We start from the raw sequence: 27,588 nt of genomic DNA, 5'->3' as shown, positions 1-27,588 counted from the left end.
AAGGAAGCATGTGGCGACTGTGAAGTAATGCTGCTACAGTCTGTGTGTGTGTGTGTGTGTGTGTGTGTGTGTGTGTGTGTGTGTGTTGAGGGGCGTAATGTTCTTGGTGTGTGTTTAATATGTTGAGATCACTGTGTCTGAGGTGGAAAACGTAACGCCCCAGAGATGTTGTGAGACTGGGAGATTCTTCAGCCCAGTAGTGCGGCTGTGTGATGGATCATGTCGGGTGTGTTGACAAAATAGTGACAGTGGAACGTTTGACTCAGATTTGAATCGTGCAATAAGTCGTGTCCACTTTGACCTCTGAGTGGATCGTTGTGAAACAGCGTGCTCTTTCCAGGATCTTGCTGATGAAGGGCAGGTTGGAGATTGGCCGGTAGTTGGTGAAGTCATCAGGGTCCAAACCAGGCTTTTTGAGAATTGGGGTGATTTTGAGACTGGTGGGTACTGTGCCAGATTCTCAGTGTTCAGAGGAAAGCTTAAAGTCAAACAGAGACAGCAGCAGACACAGATCATCATAGGTTTAGCTTTTCATCGTTGGAGAGCGCTGAAAGAAGAGAAAGGACTTACATGGACGTCGTGGACTTTTGGAGACAAAAGTTCTGACTTATTCGTCATCAGTTTTTGTTTCAGAGATCATCTGTGCAGGAAGAAGCTCCACTCCACTCAGCTGTCGATTTTCAATCGGTCATGGATAACCTGGAAGAGTCATGGAATTTATCACTTTTTCAAGGCCTGGAAAAGTCACGAAATTAGTGACAATTTTCGAAAGTTTTGGATCAGTCACAGAAATGTTGCGTGTCATGGACAGATGTATTTTCTGAAGCTGTCGACGTAGCGTAGCTCGAATATGTGTCGATTTGTGACACTTTGCTCACGTATGTTTCTCTGTCCTGTCTGTCCCTCCCTTCATGTATGCTCGCTGCCTGAGATTATGTTTGAACTGAATTAATATGTTTGAAAAATGCCGGGTAAATGGGACAAAGACAGCAACATCGTCACAGAAACAAACAAGAAAAACAACAAATTTTTTTTGTTAAAGGTCATGGAGAAGTTTTGAAATTTTGTCCATGAAAGTGTGCAGGAGCTCAGAATGAATCACTTGTTAGTTTAGTCCATAAAATGTCAAAACATTGTGAACACTGTCAGTTTCTCAGAGTCCAGGGTGACGCTCCCACGTGTCTCCTTTCACCAGGCCCGTGGTCCAAAAATGGCAGCGTCTCTGTCCACATTGGTTAACAGTTCGACCCTCACTGCTTCCACACCAGGAGCTTTTCGTCCATCTTCTCACTCCTACGTCACTTTGTTAAATAGCAGCTGAGTCTCTTCGATCATACCTGACTCAGTGTGACGACTGCCCGTTGTTCCACCGCTCATAACTGAAGCCTGAATGAAACAACTTCTGATCAACCCATATCAGTTTCAGGCTTAAAATAACCACTTCAGTTTAGGCTCCTCCCCCTCACGCTTCAAACTCTGCACATCTCGAGTACAGATACAGATCATGGTGAACTCACTTATCTCTGCGGTCTACTAAACTCTGTGTGTGTGTGTGTGTGTGTGTGTGTGTGTGTGTGTGTTTCCAGGTGTAGATGGAGGTGCTGTCAGAGTGACGGGGGCTAAAGGTCTCGCTCCATCACATGACTACAAGGTAAACATCATCATCATCATCATCATCATCATGACGAGATTAAGAGGTTTTTTTGCATCTGAAGGATCGCCTGAATTCGTGGTCTTCCTGTCTGATATGCTCCTCCTCCTCCTCCTCCTCCTCCTCCTCCTCCTCCTCTTCTTCTCCAGGTGTGCGCCACCTACATGGATGGTTTCAGGGCGACGGCGGTGTGTCCAGTCGGAGGCCCGAGAGCGGCAGAAAAGGCTCGAAGAACCGCAGAGAGCATTATCAAACGGTTTGTGTGCATGAAAGACGACTCCACCTGTGTGTGGTGCTCTGAACTTTATTTATATTCCTGAGAATAACTGGTGTGTGTGTGTGTGTGCAGGACGAAGCGAATGTTTCAGCAGTTAAAGTTTGAAGATTTCAGCTCCGTCAACATCCAGATCCTTGGAGCCGAGGACACATACGGCCCCAACGCTCGCAGACAGGTAACATGAACACACCTGCACTGTGTGTCGTCCTGCAGCCAGAGCACATTACCGTAGTTTCTCTAATAGAAGCTGAAGATTGAATCAAGGCTGGATGAACTTCAGCCTGTGATGAACTGTGCATGCTAACAATGAATGCTGCACACACACTTAGTTTGTCGTTCTTTTATTCTCTTTCTTTCTATTCCTCCTCTTCACCCTCCTCTCTGTCTTCTGTCTTTAACAGCAGATTCAGGTCAGGGTCAGACTTAATCCTGTTTCACAGACTCTCTCCTCGTCCCTCCATCCGCCCAAAACTTCTCTTGTACCAGAAGCAGGTCAGGGTCGGAGCTAAGCCTGTGTCACGCTGCTGACCTCACACACTTCCCTTTTTTTCTCTTCCACTCTTCTGTGTCTTTGTCTCTCTTCATCCTCTCCCCCTCATTTCCCTCCTCTTCTTGTTTGTCTGATATGTTTGAAAGCAGGCAGGACTGTCATTAACACCATGTTGTGTCTGTGGTGTGTTTGATCAGGGCTCCAGAGAGGCCGTGCTCTGGATGGCCGTCCATCACAAACAGAAAAAAGCTCTTGAGCTCTTCGCCAGAGAAGTCGCTCCTGCAGGAACCGGCATGGGTACGACAAACAACATCTGACTTGCGAACGTGTCAAGTGTTAAAAAAATCCACTTTGTTTTAAAGTACAGTGAATTTCCTGCGCAGAGCTTTTATTTTGAAGTGTTGTTTCCTGCTGTAGAGTGAGAGACTAACAGAGCGTTATTTGACTGAGACAGTAAACTAGCTTGATGACAAACACAAGTGTGACACTGAATATATTAAACTGTATGGACCTTGAACTGATGACTGAGGAGAAATCTGGACCCTGTGGACCAGTTGTTTGCCACAGTTTTATTTCTGCAATAATCCAAAATGTACCAGGGCGACGCAGAAAAGACGTCATCCCTGCAGCACTCTATCATGTCCAAAAATGTTGATAAACTGTCCAAAAAAATTACTAAAAAGGTAATAAAATGTCAGAAAAATATTATGAAAGTGTCAGAAAAAAAGTTAATAAAATGTTCAGAAAATGTTGATAAAATGACCTAAAAACATTATTAAAATGTCAGAAAATTTCAATAAAATGTCTGAAAAAATATTATTAAAATGTCTTAAAAAATGTCTGAAACAATGTCCCAAAATATTATCAAAATGTCAGAAGAAAAGTAAATAAAATGTCCAAAACATGTTGATTTAATGACCTAGAAATATTATGAAAATGTCAGAAGATAATTTAATAAAATGTCAGAAAAAAAGATTATAAAATGTCCTAAAATATTAATTAAATGTCTTAAAAAATGTCTGAAACAATGTCCTAAAATATCATTAAAATGTCAGAAGAAAAGTACATACAATGTCCAAAAATGTTGATAAAATGACCTAGAAATTTTATGAAAATGTGAGAGAAAAAGTTAATAAAATGTCAGAAAATATTCATTAAATGTCAGAAAAAAAGTTAATAAAATGTCTAAAAAATGTTGATAAAATGACCTAAAAAACATTATTAAAATATCAGAAAAATTCAGTAAAATTTTCTAAAATATTATTAAAATGTCAGAACAAAAGTAAATAACATGTCCAAAAAATGTTGATAAAATGACCAAGAAATATTATGACAATGTCAGAAAAAAAGTTAATAAAATGTCAAAGAATATTATTCAGATGTCAGAACAAAGATTATAAAATGTCTGAAAAATGTTGATAAAATGTCCAAAATATATTTTTAAATGTCAGAAAAAAGTTTATGAAATAGTCCAAAAATTATGAATAAATTGAATGAAAAAGAATGTTAAAAAAAAAAGTCAATAAATACCCAAAAATATTATTTAAATGTCTGAAATGTTTGTGAACTATCAGTTATCTCTGGAGCACTCTCTGACAGCCTGTGGATTGATTTCCATGTGACGGACTGGGTTGAATTATTCAAGAAATCCAAAGGATGTGACGTTATGCGTGTTCCTAAGTGTCTTGCTCCTCTTCAGTGTGCAACACTAGCTAATGTTAGCCAAGAAATGGAGTCCGCTAACGTCAACAAAAGACTGGCACCCACCTCAACACAGAGTCCACATGCTGTGTTTCCGTTGAGGCGGACCTTTAGTTGGCAAATTCAGCCAGAGCAGGCAGATCAGCAAACTTTCTGTTGCTGCCTGAACATAGGTTAGACCCTGCGCAGCTGCTGGTCACCAGGCAGCTGTGACAGTATCAGCACCCTGCAGAGCCAGAGAGCCGCCATTTTAGACATACGCATGTACCAGTTCCACAGCCATCATCTTTATTTTCTTGAAAAAGGCTACTACTTTACCCACAATGCACCTCAGGCTGCACACAGCTATAGCCTCGACCCTGTACCCTGCAGCAGAGATGAGCAGAGGGTGTGGTTTCCTTCGTGTCTAAAAAGCCTGAACTCTGTTTTAACCTTGTGAGTGAAACATTCACACACTCCCTGCTCAGGGCATTTATTAATATCCTCCATGCTGCAGATAAGCAGGGCTGTGACCTCCTGAATTTGGGTTTTGTTTATGGTAACCAGTTCAAATCAACCACATGCACTCAGCATGAACTCTGTGTGACTCAGCTGTTTGTGCTGTTGAACTGTAAGTGGGGCAGGAAGCTGAAGCTGAGCTCAGACCAGCTGTTACACCTGCTGCAACTGTAAAGATCAGTGTTTTTATGTTTTTAAATTTCCTCCTTCTTCTTGTCTCCATGCTCACAGCTCCCGGACTGACCGGCATCGTGGGCGGACGACCCAGAGTGTGAGTTTAAATATGCATCTTTATCCCCTGAAGATTGAATTTACCCACAGCCATGTCTCACGTGTCCACTTTGTCCACAATAACCAGAGTCATGTCCTCCCTCCAGGTCTCCCGTCCTGAAGCCGTTTTTCTTCTTACATCCCAAATCTGAGCTGAAGGTGAGTCTGAGTTGAGCTGACGAATGTTTATCAAGAAAAAACAAGCTGTCGCAGCAGTTTGGGGTTTTCAGGAAATTCTAACAAAGAAGGAACCTGATGAGTCACAGAGTGAGAAGAACTGACTGTGAACTGTCTGTGTTTGTGTTTCAAGTCCTTCCTTAAGTCTTAGTAACCAACGGCTGGTTTGTGTACGCAGATACGAAAGCTGACAACAGAAAAGCTGCTGAGTCTTGAATCTCACTACTTTTGCTTTGTTTGAGGATGAATTTATTCAGACAGAATTCAGACACAGTTGCATTTATTTCTCTCTTTCACTCTGTTGTTCAATAAAAAGGGAAAAAATAAGGAAGCTAAATAAAAATGTCGTTTTGTCGTCGAACTATTTGAACTGACTGTCAGTCCCACGACACTCGTTCACGTTGAGCTCTCTGCAGGTGGACATTCACATCAGTGGAGAGCTGGTGGAGTCTCTCACAGAGGCGGAGCCAGACGGACCTGAGCAGGAAGCCCCTCCCACCTCAGCAGAGGATGAACATGACGCAGGTAAACAAGGGCACCATGTTATGTTCCTTACATTACATCTGACAGTTACGAATATTGAAGGGTCAGAGAGAGTCAGTTTAACCCAAGCGGCAACCTCCAGGGATGACGAGTGAAGCCAATGCGGAAGTGCCACAAGCTGCAGTTCGTTGAATGGCCACTTGAGGCAGGCTCCAGAAGTGAGTCAATCCCCATAGACCTCCATGTTAAGATGCTCAACTTTACAGCAGAAATAAAAACATGTTTACAGCCTGGTGCAAAAAACGGTTTTGGTCTCTATAGCTAATTTCCCCTCTCATGACAACTGTACGGGGGGTGATTTTTTTTATAACTCATCTGTTTAAATTTTACCACAGGGCTAGCCAAACCAGTGTAGCTTGTTAGCCTAGCTCGTTAGCCTAACTTAGCAGCTTCGAGCGAGGTGGGCGTGCTTAAGCAACCAGGCTTCATTTGGCCTGCCTCTTTGCCCATTTTTGATTGGCCCGGAAGTTGGGCGGAGACAGGCACTGGCGCCGACTTTGAGCTTCAAACCCGCTCCTCATAAACCAATGGGTGATGTCACGGTGACTATGTCCATATTTTTATACAGTCGATGGTTTAACCAGAGGTCAGGTTAGTTTTTTCAGTCAGTGCTGATGGGGCCTGAAGCGTCAGCGCTGTTGCCATGGTTACCTCCATTTTAGTTTTGAAAAGTTTACAGGGTCCGTCGTGAGGCACCATTGGCTCTTAGGAGTATAAAAGGAATCCTTGACAAGATTCAAATGGTCTTTGGGAGAGCTGCCCTCCGATAGTCGACCAGAAAGGTCATTAGTCGGCAAGATTTCATTGGTTGCTTAATCGCGGAAAAAACTAACATGAAACTCTTTGAGGAGCTGCGTCTTGGTCTTTTAAGGTTTTGTATGTGCAAAATGACTGTTTACTACTGAAAGACATGGTGGAGTGATGGTTTCCTGAGCAGAGAGTGATGTCACACTCCCTCTGTGAGTGTCCCGCTGGACCTCTAGAGTCTGAATATGTTCTGAATGTGGCGTACAGCTCCTTTGAGAGGTTGCAGATGTCCTCAATGGCTTCAAATGCTCCTTTGGTTGGTTTAAATTGTCCTTGAGTGGACTGGAGTGGTGATTTAGGGGTTCCAGGGGTTATTAAAGCATTTTAGATTGTCCCTGAGAAAGTTCCAGGGTCCTTGAGGGGCTTGGATGGGGTAAGAGGGGTCACAGAGTCCTCGAGGAAGTTCCAGGAATCCAGGGTGCTGATGACACGGTGGATTTTGGTGCTCACAGCATGGACACCACCTTAACCCCACCCGTCTGATTGAACTTGAATGGTGCGTCAGGGTTTGAGATTGTCCTTGAGGAAGCTCCAGGGCCCTTGAGGGGGCTTGAAGGATCTTTGCATTATAGAGCTTCAGCCTTTGGTTAGTAAGCAGGTCAAAGGTCGTGTCTCACCTCACCATCTGTGTTCATGTGTTCATAAGAAAATAAAAGTGACAGAATGAACAAGTGATTGTGAACAGTTATTGATGATGGACGGTTTGTGCTGTTACTGATGTCTGCCTACAGAGGGCGACATCTTCCCATGTCCCATTACCTCCATAATCACAACCAACACTGTGTGTGTGTGTGTGTGTGTGTGTGTGTGTGTGTGTGTGTGTGTGTGTGGCATCTTCTGTTCCTGAGAAGTACAAGCTGTGCCACTTTTCATCCTTTCACCAACGCTGCATTCACATGGCCCCGAACAAATAGTCAGCACACAGAGACGCTCCTTAAGCTGTCTCACACTCACACACACACACACACACACACACACACACACACACACACACACACACACACACACAGAGTCCTGGCCTCTTCACATTCCAGGCTGAAAACAGGAAGTCCTCCAAACACAATAAAACAAACCAACATAATGAAAACATTCAGATGAAGAAAGAAAAGACGGAGCTGCTGCTTTTAATATTCACTCACCTGGTTTCACTGAAAAAATCAAAACAGCTGTGATTTGTATTTTTATTTTAATGTATTTTATTACTGCGTCTGCTCAATAAAACACAGAGAATAAAATGAACAAAGCAAAATAAAAGTCTTTCTGGCATCAGTCATGAATCAGTCACCACACAGGCAGAGCTAATGGATCTTTAATAGAGGATTTATTGGCAATACGCTGTAGTTGTCAGTACTTTTTTTTATAGGGAAATAACCAGAAATATCAACTTTGAAACCAACTTCAACAGCATATTTGAAACAATTTTCTTAACATATTTGTGGACACAGTAGCTATGTCTCAGTTCAGGGGCTGCAGCCTTCCAAGGCTGCATCTGACGACCGATGGCGTCACATCTGCGTAACCAAGGCCGTCCCGTTTTGAAAGGTTCTTTCAGATGCAGCCGAGAAAAGCAGCCCTATTTCCTAGAATTTGGAGGATGCAATGGATGAATCCTTCGTGGCCCAGCCTATCCCAAGATGCACTGTGCGCCGGTGACGCAAACCATAGACATATATACATAGACGCCGCATTGACTGCCGCTGCCTATCAGAGCCGACGTCCTCGCCGGCCACCATCTTGGATGGGTCTCGCTTCGCCTCCACAATGCATTCACTTCTATTGAGGAAGGAGCTGTATGCACAAGTAAAATAGAACAACTCACTGAATTTTCAACTGATTTTCACGCGGTTTGGTTTGTTACAAACGGCACACATGTAGTTATGATACAGGATGCTTTTGTACATTAAAAATGCGGGATTTCATGCTTTAATACTTTCTGCAGATAGCAACAGCATGTTATTTAGGTCACAACACAGTTATTTTATTCACCTCAACCCCAGAGTGGGATATATATATATATATATATATATATATACATATATATATATATATATATATATATATATATATATATATATCATAGACTGTATAAAATAATATATATATAATATATATATATATATATATATATATATATATACTGTATAAACACAATATACACAATACAAAACATAGTATAGCATATTATGTATAGCACACCTTTGTGCACATATTCACTTTTCCACCAGCTGTGCTGCAAATATCCCCTGCTGCTCATCCTTCTGTATCTTTTTTCAAATTATCTTGACCACAGTCCCATTTTCATAGTTATAATACCAATACCAAAATTAATTTCAGTGTAAATATTGAAAATGTTTTTTTTTACTACTTTTGAGGGATCACAGCAGTCAATGTAATAAGAATAAGAAGAACTTTATTAATCCCCAAAGGAAATTTCAAAGAAGTCTGTAAGATCATCTATTTAACAAAGAATTATTAAGTCTGATGGCTGTGGGTATAAAAGAGAGTGAGTGTGAGAAATAAACTCAATCAACAATCAAGCTTTTTCTTTATTAAAATATATTAATAAATTTATTAATATGCTATATTATTAATATGCTATACTATGTTTTGTATTGTATATATTGTGTTTATACAGTATATACAGTATAGCCTATATATATATATATATATATATATATATATATATATATATATATATATATATATTTATATATATATAATGTGTGTGTGTGTGTGTGTGTATCTATATCTATCTATCTATCTATATATATAGTATATATATAGTATGATGGATATATGTATATATTATATATATATATATATATATATATATATATATATATATATATATATATACATTATATATTCATTCACTAATTCTGACCAAACTTGACACAAATGTCAAACAGGATAAAATAATGAAGGTCAAAAGGTCAAAGGTCAGCTTGACTGTGACATCATCATGTTTTAACGTCATATCTCAGGAACAGAAGGGGAGACATTTGGTCAGATACTGAATTGGTGACTCTAATCTTGAAACTGTGCTGATTGTATAGATCTTCTGTGTGAAATTTTGATGTGTGTGTGCAGGACTGCCCAGTGGACCACACAGCTACAGACTGGAGGAACTGGCCTACACCAGGAGTGGAGACAAAGGAGACTCTGCTAACATCGGTGAGAAACTCCTCAGAGAACACGTTACTGTCCAGAGAGCTGCACAAGTTAACGTGGGATTAAACTCACCAAGCTGATACAGAATTGAGTGGCAGAGCAGAAGTTCTCAGCAGTAGAGGCTAGCATCATCAGCTAACTGGAGAAGCTCATCAGACTAAAATCAAAGCTTACTTAAAGCTTAACGTTTTGGGAAGTTTTGCGTGTTTGCTTTCTTGCAGAGAGTTAGATGAAACATCAATACTACTGTCATTTATGTCTGTTAAATATAATGTATAAAGACTGAAAGCAGCAGGAAACTGAACATCTAAAGTTTTATATCTCATTTTTCTTTGCTAGGACCAGTAGCTCTGCTGGTTCCCTGGCTAGGAAAATTGAATATTATTATTAAATGAAATATCGTGATGTAGAAGTGCAGGTAGATTTTGTAACCATCAGACAGAGCCAGGCTAGCTCCCTTTGTTTCCAGTCTTTATGCTAAGCTAAACTAACCAGCTGCTGGCTGTGGCATCGATCGTCTCTTCTAACTCTCAACAAGAAAGCAAAAAACCTTTAATACGAACTGTCACTGTCTGATATTAACGATAACTGAGGCCTCAGTCTGGTGACATGTTTTAAATCAAAGAGAGAGTGAAGCTTTATTTGTAATAAATTGAAAATGGCAAATAACATTTAGAAAGCACCAAACTGCATCATCTACAAGTCAAAGACATGTTTTCTTTTTCCTTCAGGAGTGATAGCTCGTCACCCCCTCTTCTTTCCCTACCTGAAGAAACACCTGACTTCTTCTGTGGTGGAGGAATACTTCTCTCATCTGATCCAGCCTGGAGTGAACAACACCGTCACACGGTGAGCAGAGAGCCGTGTGTGAGGGTTTACGTGTTGACGTCTGTGTGGGAAACACCTGAAGGTCTGACTCTGTCTTACGCATCAGTAAACTAAATTTCATCTGTTGTTTCTCTGCAGTCGTATCTCAGATGTTTCAGTATGATGTCGCTTTTAAAACTGAGGGACGACTCCTCACCTCATACTGCAGCTCAGTTTGGCAAGTTAACTCTCCACAGACAGACATTAGCTAGCGCTAGCAACGCTTCTGTTGGTACCATTCACAAGTTTTCACTGTGGAGACAGAAACAATGAACTGTACTGCTCGGTGGAGACGGGGCTTGAGCCTCACAGAGCTGCTCGCATGACTGCAAACTCTTTGACTTGTTGCATGAAAACAAAAACTGCACCAGAAACACAGTTTAACCAGTATCATGTTGTTCAAGCCGTCAGCCTCTGAACACCCACAGGAACAGAAATTATTTCTTTCTTGAACATCATCAAAAATCAGAGCAGTGATCAGCAGCACAACAGTTTACTGTACGTGTCTGTGTAAAAGAGAGGATGTGGTTGTGTTTGTGTGCAGCTCCTCCATACAGCATTTCAACTGAACACACACACACACACACACACACACACACACACACAGAGAGCATGCCGCAGCAGCGATTAGCGGCTTTGGTTCCTGTAATTACTGTCAGACGTCGGCCTTCAGCTAAAAGACACAACAGAGCACGAACACACCGAAAAACAAGATGCACCATCTGCAGCTGAGCAGATATTAGTCACACACACACACACACACACACACACACACCGGAAACACACGCCGGAAACACACGCCGGAAATGCACACAGGAAACGCACACAGGAAACGAAGCACGTTACTCAAACTGTAGGAAAACCACACTAACCTCACCGTGTTCTGTTTTCTTCTTCTTCTCTTGTTTATCTGTCGAGCTCAGCAGGACGACTCCTTGCCTCATGCTGCAGCTCACTTTGGTTTTTCATTCCGAGGTCACAACAAGTTAAATTATCTCTTGTTTTTGACATAGTTTAACTTGAAGTTTTCACATCTCCAAACTGCAACTCACCATTTTCATGAATCCGTCACTACAGACGTTTGATGGCTCCATTTATATTCAGTAAGGACCCATGTGATGTCTCTGTGTTTAAAGAGTAGCTCTGTAATTAGTATGTGGGAATGAACTGCAGCCACCATGACATCTGTCCACAGGTAGTGAATATATAAACTGTCAGACAGCAAAGTTAAATGTCTCGTATTGTTCAGTAAGGCTTCGATCACACACAGAGTTCTGCAGGTTGCAAAATGCGAGCCAGTTGCCAATAGGCCAATGGCAGTCAACAAGACAAGGAGAGATGCGTTGGTGCATCTTTAGTTTTTAAAGGTGGTTGTAATTTGGAGAAATGTGCAAAATATTGTCCAAGGAACATGCAGAAGGTCACAGTGTGAACTGATTACAATTTGGTGGTCATAGGTCAAAGGTCAAGGTGACTGTGACCTTGTCTGCCTCATTTTCTTGAACGCAATATCTCAAGAACCCCTAGCGGGAATTTGTTCAAATTTGGCGCAAAGGTTCACTTGGACTCGAGGATGAAATGATTAGATTTGGTATTCAAGGGTCAAAGGTCATGGTTGATGTGACCTTGCATCCATCTCCTTCTTGTAAACACAGTATCTTAAGAGCACCTTGAGGGAATTTCTTCAAATTTGGCAAAACATCCACTTGAACTTAACAAGGAACTAATTGGATTTCATAGTAAAAGGTCAAGGTCACTGTGACCCTGCATCTGTCTCATTCTTGTGAACACAATATCTCAAGAACACAGGACAGGAATTTCTTTAAATCTGACACAAACGTCCACTTTGAATAATAAACTGATTAGATTTTGTGGTCAAAGGTCAGTGTGACCTCATCTGTCTCACTCTTGTGAAAGCAATATCTCAAGAAGGCCTTAAGGTAATTTATTCAAATTTGACACAAACGTCCACTTAGACCAAAGAATAAACTGATTAGATTTTGTGTTCAAAGGTCACTGTGACCTCACAAAACATATTTTTGTCCACAACTGAAGAATTCATGACATGGATGGAGACTGTCAAAGACACTGGACTGGTGGGCGGAGTCATACAACCACAGGGCGGTAATTCTACTTTGTTATTGTGTTCGCCAGTATAACCAGAGGAAGTCTAAAATCCCGTTTAAACATCTTAACCATGTTCCTGGCTCCGCTTTGAAACCCCACAGATACCACACTGACAAAGACTTAACAGAGTGCTGAAGTCACTGCGGTTCGACAGCATCATACTGCAGTCAGGAAGAAAACCACAACTGACTGAGACAAACCAGGAACACAACGTCCACTGAAACCAAGACACAACCCCAGAAACATTACTGACTGTCACAGTGCTGCTCCAAGGTAACGACACAGCAACCCAGACATAACAGAAGACAGGGAGGGTTGTAGTTTACCAAACAACAGACGAGGACGAGCTTTCTGCAACATCACAGATACTCCGAGGCAGCTGGCAGAACGTGAACCACTGCTGAGCCGTCAAAGGCTGCACAGAATAAATCTCTGTTAAATTTATGAATCCAGTACAGCCGAATGTACCAGTTCCTACTGATTTATGTCTTAGAATAAGGACTGTAATAAGAGAACATGTTTAGCTTTACAGAAAGACACCACTACTGAGCCTGATTTCCTTATCTGAAGTATCTTTGAGTTACATTAAACACACTTCAAATCAAGGATATTTCTGTTGCATATAAACTAAAAGCTCGTACATCTTTCTAGATCGATGCAGGCACCTACCTTCACCTCTTTACTTCTAGAAAGTGTCCGAACCAAGTTGTTTTCTATCGGCAGTAGTTTGGAATGTTTGTAGTTCACTGACTTGTTTTTATGACCTGTGTCTACCACACATCAGAGGACTTAGAAAAGACACGTTCTCACATCTAAAGACAATGTGAGTGTTTAGTCCCACTCCATAAGATTTCACAAAGTCAAAGAGAAATCAGGTCGCATCAGTATTTACACTGACAAAGACATGGTCAAATACGTCTCAGACCACCCCACCAAACCCTTTCAGTCCAGCACCTTTGGAACCAGCAGTAAGCCTTCAGACATGGTACCTAGACCCTCGGTGTGTTCAGACAGTCCTCTTAAATGTGGGCGGGGTTGTTGTCACTCACTGCTCCGTCCAGCACTCGCTGTATTTCCTCATCAGCGGTGACACAGATGGAAGTCTGCACCTGGTTTATCGTCCACAGAACGAGGCTGCACGCCCACATTTTCACAACAAAATAGAACAGGCTGCAGTGAGAGTCTCTCTCCATGGGATATTTAAAAATAGCAGCTTTGTGCATTTAGTCCTTCTCAGGCAAGCTCAGGGGTTTAGTGTTGCTGTAGCCCACAGGAAGTGAGGATTAGAATATATGACCTTCACATAATCCGCTCCAAATTAATCTATATTTTTAAAGTCATTACTAAAAGTGTGTGTCATATAAAAACTAAAGTGATGGTCAAAGTTGTCACAGTGAAATTTAAGGTGTGCTGATGGATTCACGTCATCAACTCATGCATTGAGTAACATTACAAGTTAACGTTCCACCTTAAAAGTTGCCGGCAGTCGGCCCAGTGAATGAAGTTATTTTTTTCTCTTTCATTTTATAGTTGTAGTTTACTGATGTATGAACAGAGGTTACATAAAACCAGAGTGAGCGTCCTCTACTGACCAATCAGACTGCAGGGTTTCTAGCTCCACCTTTTAGTACCAGATCTGTGTGCTAGGTACCCCAACAGAGGGGGGACCAAACATGGGGACGCTAAGGAACGCTTCTGTTGGGACCATCCACAACTTTCACTGTGGGAACAGAAAAAATGTAGCGAACTGAACGGCTTGGTTGAAACGGGGCTAAAGTGTCTCAGTGGTCAGTTGGAAGCATCCTCTGGGCCTCGTGCATGTGTGTACAAAATTTCATGACAATTCTCCAACAGTTGTTGAGACATTTCAGTCTGGAACAAAATGGTGGATCATTAGCTTAGCGTGGCTAATGTTAGCTAACTTCAGATGGATATTTATTTGTAGTTAAGTTCACAGACTTCAGGAGTTTTCTCTACCTGTGCCACTGTCACACCACGTTTCATCTTGTCTTAGTTGATTATTTCAATGTTTAATCACAAAGTAAAAACAAGACGAAAAAAGAAAAAGGAACAACAATAGAGAGAAATGCAGATGTTCTGTAATTACCCTGTGTGGCCACGAGGGCGCTGTTGAGCAGAAGTTACACTTTTAAGCTGCACAAACAAGACGAGTAGTGTCACGCTGCATTAGCTCTCAATCTGCAGGTATGATGGAGGGAGACGGCTGAACACGTGTGCAGCTGGCGGACGTGTCTGAGCGGTGAGTCAGCGCGGCGGTGTGTTAGCGATTAGCGTAATTATGAGGTGGAGGTTGTAAAGCTCGCTGACCTGCGTCTCCTCTCACACCCCGAGACGCCTCCCTGCCGCAACAGGCGCTTCATTAGTGCACCCCCGACCACTCGTTAAAGCTGCAGGAGGCCCCGCACACACACACACACACACACACACACACACACTTAACTGCTTGCAGACGCACACACTCAGGTTTTTGCATATGATCACGTTTGACCCCTCCCCCCTCTGCAACTGCTAACACACACACACACACACACACACACACACACACATTAAAACATCAAACACACACACATTAACGTGTGCAGTAAACCGCCATACCAACACATGGTGCCAGGCTGTGCTGGCAGGCCTCTGTGTGTGTGTGTGTGTGTGTGTGTGTGTGTCACCACAGTTACTCGACTGTGTGTGGTTTTTAAAAGGTGTGAAGGTTTGCGTTGCCATGGTTACATGTTTGTATTTTTGGTGTTCTTTCTGCAGGTACACTCTGCCGGGGATCCACGGCCTCAACTTCGTCCTGCAGAGTTCACTGGGAGGGGGAGGGGTGGCGTCTCTACGCAGTGACCCCCAGGTAACACACACACACACACACACACACACACACACAGTACACAGAGTACACAGTTTCTACCCTTTCTTCACTTCCTGTTTCTGAAGTCTCCTCTTTCATCACCTCGTCTCCTCCCTTTCTGTCCAGTCACTGATATGCAGCTGAATCTGCAGCTCGATGTGGGGAAGTTTCACAATTACACATTTCCTCTGATGTGTGGGAGTGAAACCTTGAAGAGACGAGTTTTGTCAGGCAACTACTGTCAATGCTCGCCTCTGCAAAGTTAAAAACCTGCCGGCCCACACCAAGTCAACCAGATGAGACAGTGGCTCACATTAGTTATTTGTTGAGAGCATACATAGAGAGATGTTGAGCTTTTCAAATGATGATCAGAAAGTGTGTGCTCGTAAATCAGCCCTTAAACCTGTCACACACTGCTGGAGACATGACACACACATTATTTTATACAACCTGTCACCTCGAGTCTGATTTATGATCCATGAGTTAGCCTCACTGAATCGACTAAAACATTTTTAAGTTTCTTTGATTAAAACATTTTTGAATTTTCGTTGACTAAAATGTTTTCAGTATTTGGCGACTAAAACGTTTTAAATTTTAGTGGATTAAAACATTTAGAATTTTTGTCACCTAAAACGTTTTAAATTCTCATTGAATAAAACGTTTTAAATTCTCGTCTAAAACGTTTTGAATTCTCGTCGACTAAAACGTTTTAAATTCTCATTGAATAAAATGTTTTAAATTTATGTCGACTAAAACGTTTTAAATTCTTGTTGACTAAATGTTTTAAATTCTCTTCGACTGAAAAGTTTTAAATTCTCTTTGACTAACATGTTTTAAATTCACGTCGACTAAAATGTTTTACATTCTCGTCAACTAAAACGTTTCAAATTCTCATCGACTAAAACGTTTTAAATTCTCGTTGAACAAAGCATTTTAAATTCTCGTTGAACAAAGCGTTTTAAATTCTCATTGAATAAAACGTTTTAAATTCATGTCGACTAAAACGTTTTCAATTCTTGTTGACTAAAGGTTTTAAATTCTGTTCGACTGAAAAGTTTTAAATTCTCTTCGACTAACACATTTTAAATTCTTGTCAACTAAAACGTTTTAAATTCTCGTCGTCTAAAACATTTTGAATTCTCGTCGACTAAAACGTTTTAAATTGTCGTTGAACAAAACATTTAAATTCTCGTTGACTAAAACGTTTTAAATTCTCATTGAAAAAACGTTTTAAATTCTTGTTGACTAAAGGTTTTAAATTCTGTTCGACTGAAAAGTTTTAAATTCTCTTCGACTAACACATTTTAAATTCTTGTCGAAAAAAACGTTTTAAATTCTCGTCGTCTGAAACATTTTGAATTCTCATCGACTAAAACGTTTTAAATTCTCATTGAAAAAAACGTTTTAAATTCTTGTCGACTAAAACGTTTTAAATTCATGTCGACAAACTTTTTAAATTCACGTCGACTAAAACATTTTAAATTCTTGTTGACTAAATGTTTTAAATTCTCTTCGACTGAAAAGTTTTAAATTCTCTTTGACTAACATGTTTTAAATTCAAGTCGACTAAAACAGCATTTTAAATTCTCATCAACTAAAACGTTTTAAATTCTCGTTGAACAAAGCGTTTTAAATTCTCATTGAACACAGCGTTTTAAATTCTCGTTGACTAAAACGTTTTAAATTCTCGTTGAACAAAATGTTTTAAATTCTCGTTGAATAAAACGTTTTAAATTCTTGTTGACTAACACGTTTTAAATTCAAGTTGTCTTAAACGTTTTAAATTCTCATCGACTAAAACATTTCAAATTTTCATCAAATAAAACATTTTTACATGAATTAGCCTCACTAGATTAAAGATAAAAACAGATAGAAAACTTAACGACTTTTCAACGAATAAAACATTTTGAATTTTCACAGAATAAAATATTTTAAATTTTCGTTGACTAAAACTAATAAAGATTTTCGTCTCCAGACTCAGACTTAACCTTAAATAGCCATCAAAATTAACACTTCTCTCCAGCTGCTAGTCCACGCACCATACGTGGTCTGTATGGAGACTTGAACCGGCGACCTCCTGTTCCCTGTTACTGCTGCTCAGTCCGTCTGTGGTGTTGTGACTTCAACTTAAAGTAAAATATCTGATCCTTCCATCACTGCAAAAAGCTCCCAACAGCCTCCTCTCTCCTCTTCATGGCGGTGACAGTCCCTTGTCCTCTTTAACGCCTTTACCTTCCTCTCTGTAACTCTCCTTCCTCCTCCTCTTCCTCCTCCTCCTCCTCCTCCTCCTCTCCATCTTTTGTTCAGATGCTCCTGTAAAGTTTTTTACCGCTTCGCTGGAATCCAAAGCACATCAAAGAAACACACACACTTCACTCTTTTGCACTGACCCGTAAAACTCCAACACACACACACACACACTCACAATGTGTAAATCCAGACACATTTAGGCAGACACACACACGTTCATGTGAGAACGAACACAGTCTTGACTCAGTGTCGTTTCCTGTCTGTTCTCAGGGTAAAGCTTACGGTCAGATGCTGCTGGACCTGAAACTCAAAGGACTGCCAGACCTCAAGTCACTGGTGGACTGAGACACACAGAGACAATACAAACAACAACAACAACGACACATGACAGTAAAGGAACCTCCCGGTGAGATGTTCTCAACACGTTTAACCTCAGCAGAAACACAGACGGATCACTGATGCATCATGTACAAACCTGACGAACACAAGATCACAGTCACAGATTTATGTTTCGTGCACTGAGTTTTATTCCTGCAGTCCACGGGCACAGATGAGCCTCATGAGATTTAGCACAGATTCACTCTGTGAACCAAACGAGAGGCTTCAGTCCAATAAAACTCCATCAAACAGTGTTTTAATCAGCTTCACCAGGAGACACCACCACAACAATTCTGCTGCACTAAAGTTCACACAGCCTCAGGATGATCAGATGCTCCACAGCTTCTCATCTCAAATCTCACATGTTCAGATTTAAAACTGTTCCCAGATCTGACACATTAAATTCATGTTGATATAAATGATGGAAATGATTGACAGAAAAATAAGATCCAACTTATAATAAACCAAATGATCAAACTATGAGCAAAAAAAAGAAGAGGAGAGAGGAGAACCCAGAGAGGGAGATTCGTTAGGGTTCAACTAACTAACGAGCCTTCACACTCTACGTAAACTGAGGTGACTAACGTTAACTTTAGCATCGTGGCTAGTTACCACATGGTGGCATCTAGTTACCACATGGTGGCATCTAGCATCGTCACACCCTGTAGAGGCTGAAACAGACTATGATGGAGTCCAAACGAAAGGAAGTAAGGAAGGTTATGAAACATCCAAAGAAGTGTTTTGAAGATTCCTGTGCAGCGTTATAAGTGTCTTGAATCCAGTTGTGAGCTCTTTGAAATCCAAACACTACTATTTTCACCAAAGTGGGTGCTAAAGGAAGCATTTTAAGGATCATCCTGCTGCGAAGGAACTCATTGTCTGCATGTGTTTACAAGAACTTCCTTTTTAAAAACCTTATTTGCTGCCTTTGTTCAGACTCCTTCAAAGTCTGTTTACAGTGTTTGATAGAAAGCTTTTCCTGGCACCACAGAGAGCCCAGTGAGGTGAGGATGATATACAACTTATGCTTAGGCTGAACTGTTCCTTTAACTGTCTCTGTAGCTTGGACCAGTTTTTGGGTAAAGGGAACATTTTTGGGGGTAAACGTCCACGTAGACTTCACAATCTGGACCTGAGTTCCTCACCAGCTTCAGGCGAGCTGCTCCTGACCTCTGACTTCCTTCTAAAGGAGGAGCGGTGGTGGTTTGGGTTTCCCTCGGAGGGTAAACAAAGTATCTGCCATGATCTGTGAGACGCTCCAGTCAGACATCAGAGACTCAGGCCGAGCGGGCGGGACGCCTGGTTTCCCCCGGCTGATTCACCTCGACACGACCCGGCTCCGATGTTCGCCGCCCCGCAGGAATGTGTGTCTCCTTCCACCAAAACCAGCTCTCTGGCTTCCAGTCTGTTTATCCATAATTGCAAACAGACTGAAGCTGCAGTCGGAGTCACTCCGCAGCTTCCGTCGTGGCTGAAAACTCATCTCACCCACCTCCTCTGAATCATATCCCCCTTTCCCAAATCTTCCTCCTCACGCTGCCGCAGTTTGCTCTCATCAGTAAAGATGAAACCTGACTCTCTTTGGATGTCCAACTCTTTCCTGGCGTCCATTTTTGAGTTCCAGGAAAACTGTTGAGCTACTGTTGCTGTTACCCTTGACTTTGACCTTTCTGGGATGAATTCAGTATTTAATCTGAACTCTTGCTGTTGGATTTGTGACCTTCTGCTGAATCCAAAAAACATTTGCTCACATGGTCGAGCCCAGACACATAAGAGAACCACATTAGACGGTCTGCCTGGAACAATAACAAAACAATGGTCTTCTAAACAGACGTACAAAGACTTTTACACACAATAAAAGCATCATAAATGACAACAAAACAAATCCGTCCAGACGTGAATTGAAAGCAGAGTTTCATGAGTGTAAATCAGACCAATAAAAACAGTCACATGGGACGAATAAAAAAAACATCAGTATGTCTGTGGGATTTAAAGACACTGAAGTGGTTGCATTTGCAGAGCGAGGTGTTAAAATCGAGGCTGTAAATTCCAGCTCATTTCTTGTTTCCATAAAACCAAATTGAAAAAAGACACGAGCTGCAGTGTTGTGTGGAAATGCGCTCACATCTTAATGATGACGAAGTTTGAGAGCAGAGCTTTGAGATTCACATCTGTCCAGCATATTGCCGCTTCCCAAAGCTCCGACCCTGCGATTCCCAAGAAATATCTGCAAGATTTGTGAGTTAATTAGTTGGAGAAACAATCCATCACTGGGAAACAATGTTTTCCACCTAATTCTTCATGCAACCCCCAGAAAAACATGTCAGGCCTGTTTGATGTATGTGTGCAGGAAAAGATCTGCGAGCATTTGTTGCTCATTTTTGAGCATGTTTTAGTAATTTTAGATGCTTTCTTTTGTCTGAGACAAATATCAGACATTCCTTCAGGAAATATTTGGGTCTAAACACAAGTTGTTGTTGTTTTTTTTAAATCAGCAGGGATTGTTGTTGAGTCCGTCCTCACTTCATGTGGGACAAAGGTCCAAATATATAATGTAAAGGCTCCACACTTTTTTATATGAAATAGTTATGGTTCTGCTACGAACTAAAAGAAACAGGTGAAGAGACAGACGCTCAAGATCCTGATTGTCTGTCCCAAATTTTATGGTAATCCACTCAGTAGTTGTTATTTCAGTCTGGACCAAAATGTCAGTAGTAGATTAAAAGTAAACTGCAAAAACAGTCAAAGTCAAAGCAGTTCAAGCTCTTTGGCTAACCCAGTTCAAACTCTGGAATATCAAACAGGGGTAGAATTTGTATTTCTTTTTTGTTTTAAGCTACTCAATACCTTAAATATCCGTCCTGAATTTCATGGTAATCCTTCCAGTAGTTGTTGAGGCATTTGAGTCTAGACCTGGGTTTTATACCAGGGTAGGAGCTTTTTTTCCTTTATTTTAACACACTTACGACCTCGAATTGACTGTCTCAATTTATGTGGTAATCCATCCAAAATGTTGGCTAGCTGGGCAAAATAGCAAAGGTCCAAGCATTGAGCCAAGTGGAACACCATTTTCATTTTAGTAGATTTAAAAACAACAACAACAAAAAAAAAACAACACACACACACAAGCAAAAAGGCTCAAGGTTCTTTGGCTGATTCTGATTAAACTCTGCAATATCAAACAGGGGTATAACTTGTTTTCCTTTGTTATTTTAAGACACCCAAGACCTTGACCCAAGACCCCAAATTTTATATTAATCTATCCAGTAGTTTTTGAGATCTTTCAGTGTGGACCAAAGTGTTGCAAGTTGCTGTGAAAACGCAAGAATTGATACTAGTGGAACACCAGAGAGTGTTAGGTCCTATTAACAGTTATAAAACAACCAATAAAACTGTAAAAACTCAGCTCAGCTGACTCTGGTCAAACTCTGCAATATTAATCCACAGAGGAGCTTGTTTTCTTTTGTTTTCTTGAAGACATGAACGTCTGTTCCAAATTTCAGTGTAATTCTCCCAGAAGATATTTTACCCTGGAACAAAATGTCACTAGTAGGGTGACAAAAGCAGAGGTTCAAGCATTGAGCCTTGTGGAATGCCAGAAGGTCTTTTTACTTTAACACTTAAATCAATCAACAGAGACAACAACAAGCCCTACCTTCTTTATATTGGAAGAAAACCAGTTTTTGTTCTTAGTCTCTGATTGAGACAGTTTATTTGGGGATTCGCTCACACCAGTCATAAATGCTTCGGCTGCAAAATAAGCTATAAAATCTATCAGTGATGCAGCTTGTGAGAGAACAGAACACTGTTTTTGTGCATATAATTAACATCGACGCCACTTTCTCTCGTGCACTTGCAGCCAAATACTGAGCAAACATTGTATTGTATTAACAGGTAGATGAGGTAAATGTCTGGACAGCAGTTATGATGTGATGTTTTTATTGATATATATCATGTAACATACTTAGGATACACAGAAAAACAACACAGGGAAGATTAGGTCATCTTCTACTGGGACAACTAACAGTTGAAGTGCCTTGTTCATGGGCAGCTTATCGTTATTACACCTTTAGATGTTCCAACCTGGGATTTAAACCACTGACCCTTTTTAAATTGCCATTTCTCTTTTTGTGACTGAATCAAACTGTAAGTGCATTATTCAGACATTGTTTTCTGTTTCTCATCTTCTCTTGACCTTTTCGGTACATTACAAAGTTTACAGGATTATGGTCAAACTCTCTGTTCTCCATGTGAAGCCTTAATGTGGAACCATGAGTGCTTTTTGTATCACTACAACCAATTCAATGTCAACATTTTCTCATGTTATTTCTCTTTGCACATTTTGGAAATATCTCCAAAATATCTCTAAAACTCAAAAATTCAAGCAACTATAACATGTAAAGAAAAAAATGACTCCTCTGCCATCTTTGATTATTTTATTGTAGAAGTTTGATTCTTCTGCTTAGACAGAAAATCACTGAATGCATTAAAAGAGTTATTAACTTCTGTATGATTTTGTAGATACTAAACTGAAGTGACAAATTAAAAATATTTTTGGGAACAAATCTTCTGTTTGTTGTAAGTTAATGTTATTCATTGTGTTTGTGCTGAAGTGTTAATGACAGTTCTGAAACATTTGTTTCCTTGTTCTTAGTTACAACATTTTGTTTTAAATGTCAATTCCAGGAGTTTTTTGGATCCAAATATCATATTGAGAAAGACCACAAGATGTCTCAAAATTATGAAATTTCAAAAAAAAAGACAGAAATGTAAACCATATCAATAACAAAAACTGTCACATGCATAAATAAATGTGTAGATAATGCAATACATTATAAACTAAAAAAACAACTACTTCAGACCTACCAATGACTTTACCAGACACCAGCAGCACCGTGGTCCATTTCTGCAGTTAGTTTAGGTGTTTTACCAAAAAACATACGCTTTGGTTCAACTGTATTAAACAGGGGAGGAGCTTTTATTCCTTTATTTTAACACACTTAAGACCTTGAATGTCTGTCCCAAATTTTATGGCAATCCATCCAGTAGTTGTTGAAAACCTTCAGTCAGGATCAAAGTGTTGGCTCATTGGATGAAAAAGCAAATGTCCAAGCATCGAGTCTAGTGGAACACCGTCTTTATTCAAGGAGATTTAAAAACAAACAGCAGAGACAGAAAAATAAACTCCACATCTAATTTGAAGTAGTTCAGTTGCTTCTGCTAACTGTGGTCAAACAGGGGTAGATCCTTTGTTATTTAAGACACACAGGACCATGAGTGTTCGTCCCAAGTCTCAAGTTAGTCCATGAAGTAGTTGTTGAGGTATTACAGTCCGGAACAAAAATGTTATTGGTTATTTTGATGAAGAATTTTGTGCATACTGTTCATGAAACTCACCTCCAGAGTTTTATGAAACACTTTTTAAGACATGGGTAAAAATTACGTCGTACAAAAACCTGAAAAAATGTAAATAAATATCAAACATTGCCAATACTAAGTTGGCAGTATTCCTCTAATACTCCTTTTCCTCCAAAACTAGTGTGTATGCAGGTATTTTAAAACACAGGTAACCCTGTTAAAAAAATAGGTGATAGACTCCTTTCCCATAGCCAGTAGACAGCAGATGAGTATGTCTTTCTGTTTGTTTGTTTGTTTGTTTTTTGGTGTGTCATGTTTGACGTCACGGACAGGCTTAAAACAGGTTAGTAAACAGTAGAAAGCAGCATGGAGGCCAGTGAAAGTATTACAGTGGTTACCTCTTTTTGTAGATCTCTTACTTACTCAGTCTCTCTTTCAAACTCTTGTGGCAGCGAGTCATCACATCTCGCCAGTTAAGGAGCTAAAATTAGCATGTTCACCTGGGTGTTGTATTTCCTTCACTGCCTATCGGAGCTGGAACCGATAAATACCTGTGACTGCTGCAGAGTCGGGATACGGGTGTGAATGCAGATTGTAACCTTTCCCATTACATATTAAAGCCAGATGTAAACAGGTGTTACCAGGTTTTTTGTGCAGTGGGGGAGGGGCTTAAGAGAAAATACCGTACTTCTTATAAAAGCTGTTGACAAGATGTTTGTCAAGGTCCATTTCCTATCTTTTTTTCAGAGTTTAAGCTGCGTCCATTTTTGTTTCTCAGCGGGGAAATCTGGTTTCTTAAAAGAGACTGTTGGATTTTAAATGATCAGCAGAATTTCTGTTATCTTTGTTGTATTGTGTGGAGGCAGAAATCTGAAAACCTGGATGAATGAACTGTCTGCGTGGAGAGGTACGACTGATGTGAAACTGATCCTTTAATGAAACACGAACTTGTTTTCCCACAAACACAAAACGTCTCAGCGTCAGTCAGACAACAAGCTGAGGATGAAAGATTGTGATTAACATTCATCACATGCAGACAGCATGGGAACAAGTATGTGTGTGCGTGTGTGTGTGTGTGTGTGTGTGTGTGTGTGTTCATTAATCAGTGTGAGAGCTGCAGGTCGTCCGCTGAATCGTTTGTCATGATGTTGTTGTCTTTGTGCAACACATTCTCTCTCTGTCTGTCTGTCAGGGAGGATAAAAGGAGATAAATGATAAATGACATCTCATCACTCATTATTCTTTTCTTTTTATTCCCCTTCTGTCGTCTCTGCACGCACCAACACACACACCAACTCCCAAAGTTGGACTGTATACAACTCGACCGCAATTCTTTCATCATCTTTAGATTTCTTGGGACATTGTGGGGACATTCTTGGGACTTCTTCCCACTTCATATATTCAGACAGATTACACAGCATGGCCAAAAGTATGTGGACAGTGTAATGTTGATCAGATCTGACTCACAGTCCAGTTCATCCAAAAGGTTCTGGACGGGGTTGAGGTTAGCAGTCTTAACGCCCTGTTTCCACCGAGCAATTTGGTTCAGTTCAGTTCATAGTTTCTGTCTCCACAGTGAAAGTTGTGGATGGTCCCAACAGAAGCGTTCCTATCACGGCCCTCTCTGACTCATATTAGGAAGTTTTTCCAATAAAGGCTGTTAGGCTAGTCTCCAGGGAGGGTGGGTGATGGTCGCAACCACGCATTATGGGTATAAAATACTTGACTGCAAGATTAACAGTGCATCAATCTTCACAAGAAGCTTACACCCTTTAGTGGCGCTAAACTATGAAGACCAATGCAGACAAGTAGGAAAAAAAAAAAAAAAAAAAAAGAAGTGTTCCTTAGCGTCCCCATGTTTGGTCCCCCCTCTGTTGGGGTACCTAGCACACAGATCTGGTACTAAAAGGTGGAGCTAGAAACCCTGCAGTCTGATTGGTCAGTAGAGGACGCTCACTCTGGTTTTATGTAACCTCTGTTCATACATCAGTAAACTACAACTATAAAATGAAAGAGAAAAAAATAACTTCATTCACTGGGCCGACTGCCGGCAACTTTTAAGGTGGAACGTTAACTTGTAATGTTACTCAATGCATGAGTTGATGACGTGAATCCATCAGCACACCTTAAATTTCACTGTGACAACTTTGACCATCACTTTAGTTTTTATATGACACACACTTTTAGTAATGACTTTAAAAATATAGATTAATTTGGAGCGGATTATGTGAAGGTCATATATTCTAATCCTCACTTCCTGTGGGCTACAGCAACACTAAACCCCTGAGCTTGCCTGAGAAGGACTAGATGCACAAAGCTGCTATTTTTAAATATCCCATGGAGAGAGACTCTCACTGCAGCCTGTTCTATTTTGTTGTGAAAATGTGGGCGTGCAGCCTCGTTCTGTGGACGATAAACCAGGTGCAGACTTCCATCTGTGTCACCGCTGATGAGGAAATACAGCGAGTGCTGGACGGAGCAGTGAGTGACAACAACCCCGCCCACATTTAAGAGGACTGTCTGAACACACCGAGGGTCTAGGTACCATGTCTGAAGGCTTACTGCTGGTTCCAAAGGTGCTGGACTGAAAGGGTTTGGTGGAGACGGGGCTTAGGGAGACCAGTCAACTTCTTCCACACCAAGAAGAACTCAAGATAATCCAGAGACTTTGTTGTTTTCTTACTACTGAATTACCCCCACCATCTGAATCAGGGCAACTAAATCCAGATGTTTAACCTGATGGAGGTGATGGAGTCATTCATGGTGGAGTCACAGTCAGGACACCACAAGTCAACAGTCGTAAAAATTAAAAGTAGTCACTAATCATAAGTTATTATCAATGATCACTGATTTAAGATCAGTGTGGGGGCGGAGTTTTAGGCTGCAGTATCTCCTGTTCACAGGATGCTGATTTAGTTTTTTATCCTCTAAATGTTTCCAACCTTAAACTGCTGCAGAGAATTAACACCATGCAGGGCAACACACACACTCTCTCACTCATCCTTTCACGCCGTCACTCAGCTTCATTCACCTTTTCTCCTGCAGCTCAGTCGGGGTCACATCAACACACATCTCATCTTTCTGCAGTCATTCAGCAGCAGTCGGGCTGACTCAGCAGGGAGCGACGGCTCAGTGTGTGTGTTTCTATAATCTTCCTCTAATCCCCCAAAATCCTCTTCTTCTTCTCTTTAGAGGAAGAAAACAGCAGGAGCATGAGTGAATGAATGAATGAATGAGTGAGTGACAGGGATAAGACGTGTGGCGTCCCTCCAGCAGCATTCAGTCAGCTGGACGAGTGTTAAAGCTGCAGCTTCGTTCAGACTGATGATCTTCAGCTGTGATGAAGAACTTTATTTTAACAAAGTTTTTCTCACATGAACCTTTACATTTTACCGCTCTTGCAGTTTGGTGTCTTTTATTTTAGATGTTTTAACTATTGTACGTAAACACTGGATTTAATATAAAACATACGTTTGGTGCGTTTAGGTGTGGACGTTTACAGGCTGATGAATATGATGGAGAAGGAGATGCCTGAGGCTCAAAGTTAAAACAAAGACAACAGAAGCTGAAGATTGAGACACTCAGGATGTTGCAGTTACGTGGGACATGTCCAAACCACCTGACGGCACTGATTACGCATATTTGTTGAAACACAACCTGAGTAAAATGCGTGTTAAAGCATTTTCTAAAAACAGCTGGTCACTGTGTAAGGACATCTGTGCACGTCCCTACTTCCCACAAAAGTCCTTCTTTTCAAAGTTGTTGTCACTTTATGAAACTTCCTGTTTTTTTCTAACATCGTCCTCCCTTTTTAAAAATGTCATCACTTTATAAAAATATATCTACTTTTGAAAAGTGTCCTCACTTTCCAAAAATGCTGTCACTTCTAAAAAATGTCATGTATTCTCTAACATTGTCCTCACTTACTTAAAGTGGTCTCACTTTCACAACAATTCTTTGTCCCAACATCATCCTCACTTTCTAAAAATGTCTACTTTCTAAAAGTGGCCTAACTTTTAAAAAATTGTCTTATTTTTTAAAAATGTCCTTTTTTTATTTACAGTGTCCTCTCTTTCTAAACATGTCCCCACTTTCTAAGTGTCGTACCTTTCTAAAAAGAAAGTCTCCACTTTCTAAAAATGCCTTTTCTTGTGTCC

At 40.6% G+C, this 27,588-nt stretch overlaps 1 protein-coding gene across 3 annotated transcripts in view; it reads left to right on the top strand.

Moving 5' to 3' along the window:
• Positions 1–22,632, top strand: part of LOC117272809 (uncharacterized) — a 33,085-nt gene extending 10,453 nt beyond the window's left edge. The window contains exons 10-21 of one of the 3 annotated variants that reach the window (XR_004502972.2): positions 1,587–1,651; positions 1,801–1,907; positions 2,001–2,103; positions 2,616–2,715; positions 4,849–4,888; positions 4,995–5,046; positions 5,481–5,589; positions 9,505–9,588; positions 10,317–10,434; positions 15,355–15,445; positions 17,966–18,101; positions 19,263–22,632. Coding sequence is in view for 2 of the 3 variants with exons in the window: in XM_033651879.2 (XP_033507770.1) it covers positions 1,587–1,651; positions 1,801–1,907; positions 2,001–2,103; positions 2,616–2,715; positions 4,849–4,888; positions 4,995–5,046; positions 5,481–5,589; positions 9,505–9,588; positions 10,317–10,434; positions 15,355–15,445; positions 17,966–18,040 (944 nt within the window). In the remaining variant the exon portion in view is untranslated. Of the gene's footprint in view, positions 1–1,586; positions 1,652–1,800; positions 1,908–2,000; positions 2,104–2,615; positions 2,716–4,848; positions 4,889–4,994; positions 5,047–5,480; positions 5,590–9,504; positions 9,589–10,316; positions 10,435–12,680; positions 13,890–15,354; positions 15,446–17,965 lie in introns of those variants that run through there. The other 2 variants (XM_033651879.2, XM_033651881.2) reach the window with 2 other exon arrangements.
• Positions 22,633–27,588: the final 4,956 nt, after the last annotated feature.

This window comes from Epinephelus lanceolatus, chromosome 22 (genome assembly GCF_041903045.1).
Source record: "Epinephelus lanceolatus isolate andai-2023 chromosome 22, ASM4190304v1, whole genome shotgun sequence".
Lineage (NCBI taxonomy): Eukaryota > Metazoa > Chordata > Actinopteri > Perciformes > Serranidae > Epinephelus > Epinephelus lanceolatus.
Note: the sequence above shows the minus strand (reverse complement) of the source record. Positions and strands in the feature narration are given on the sequence as shown.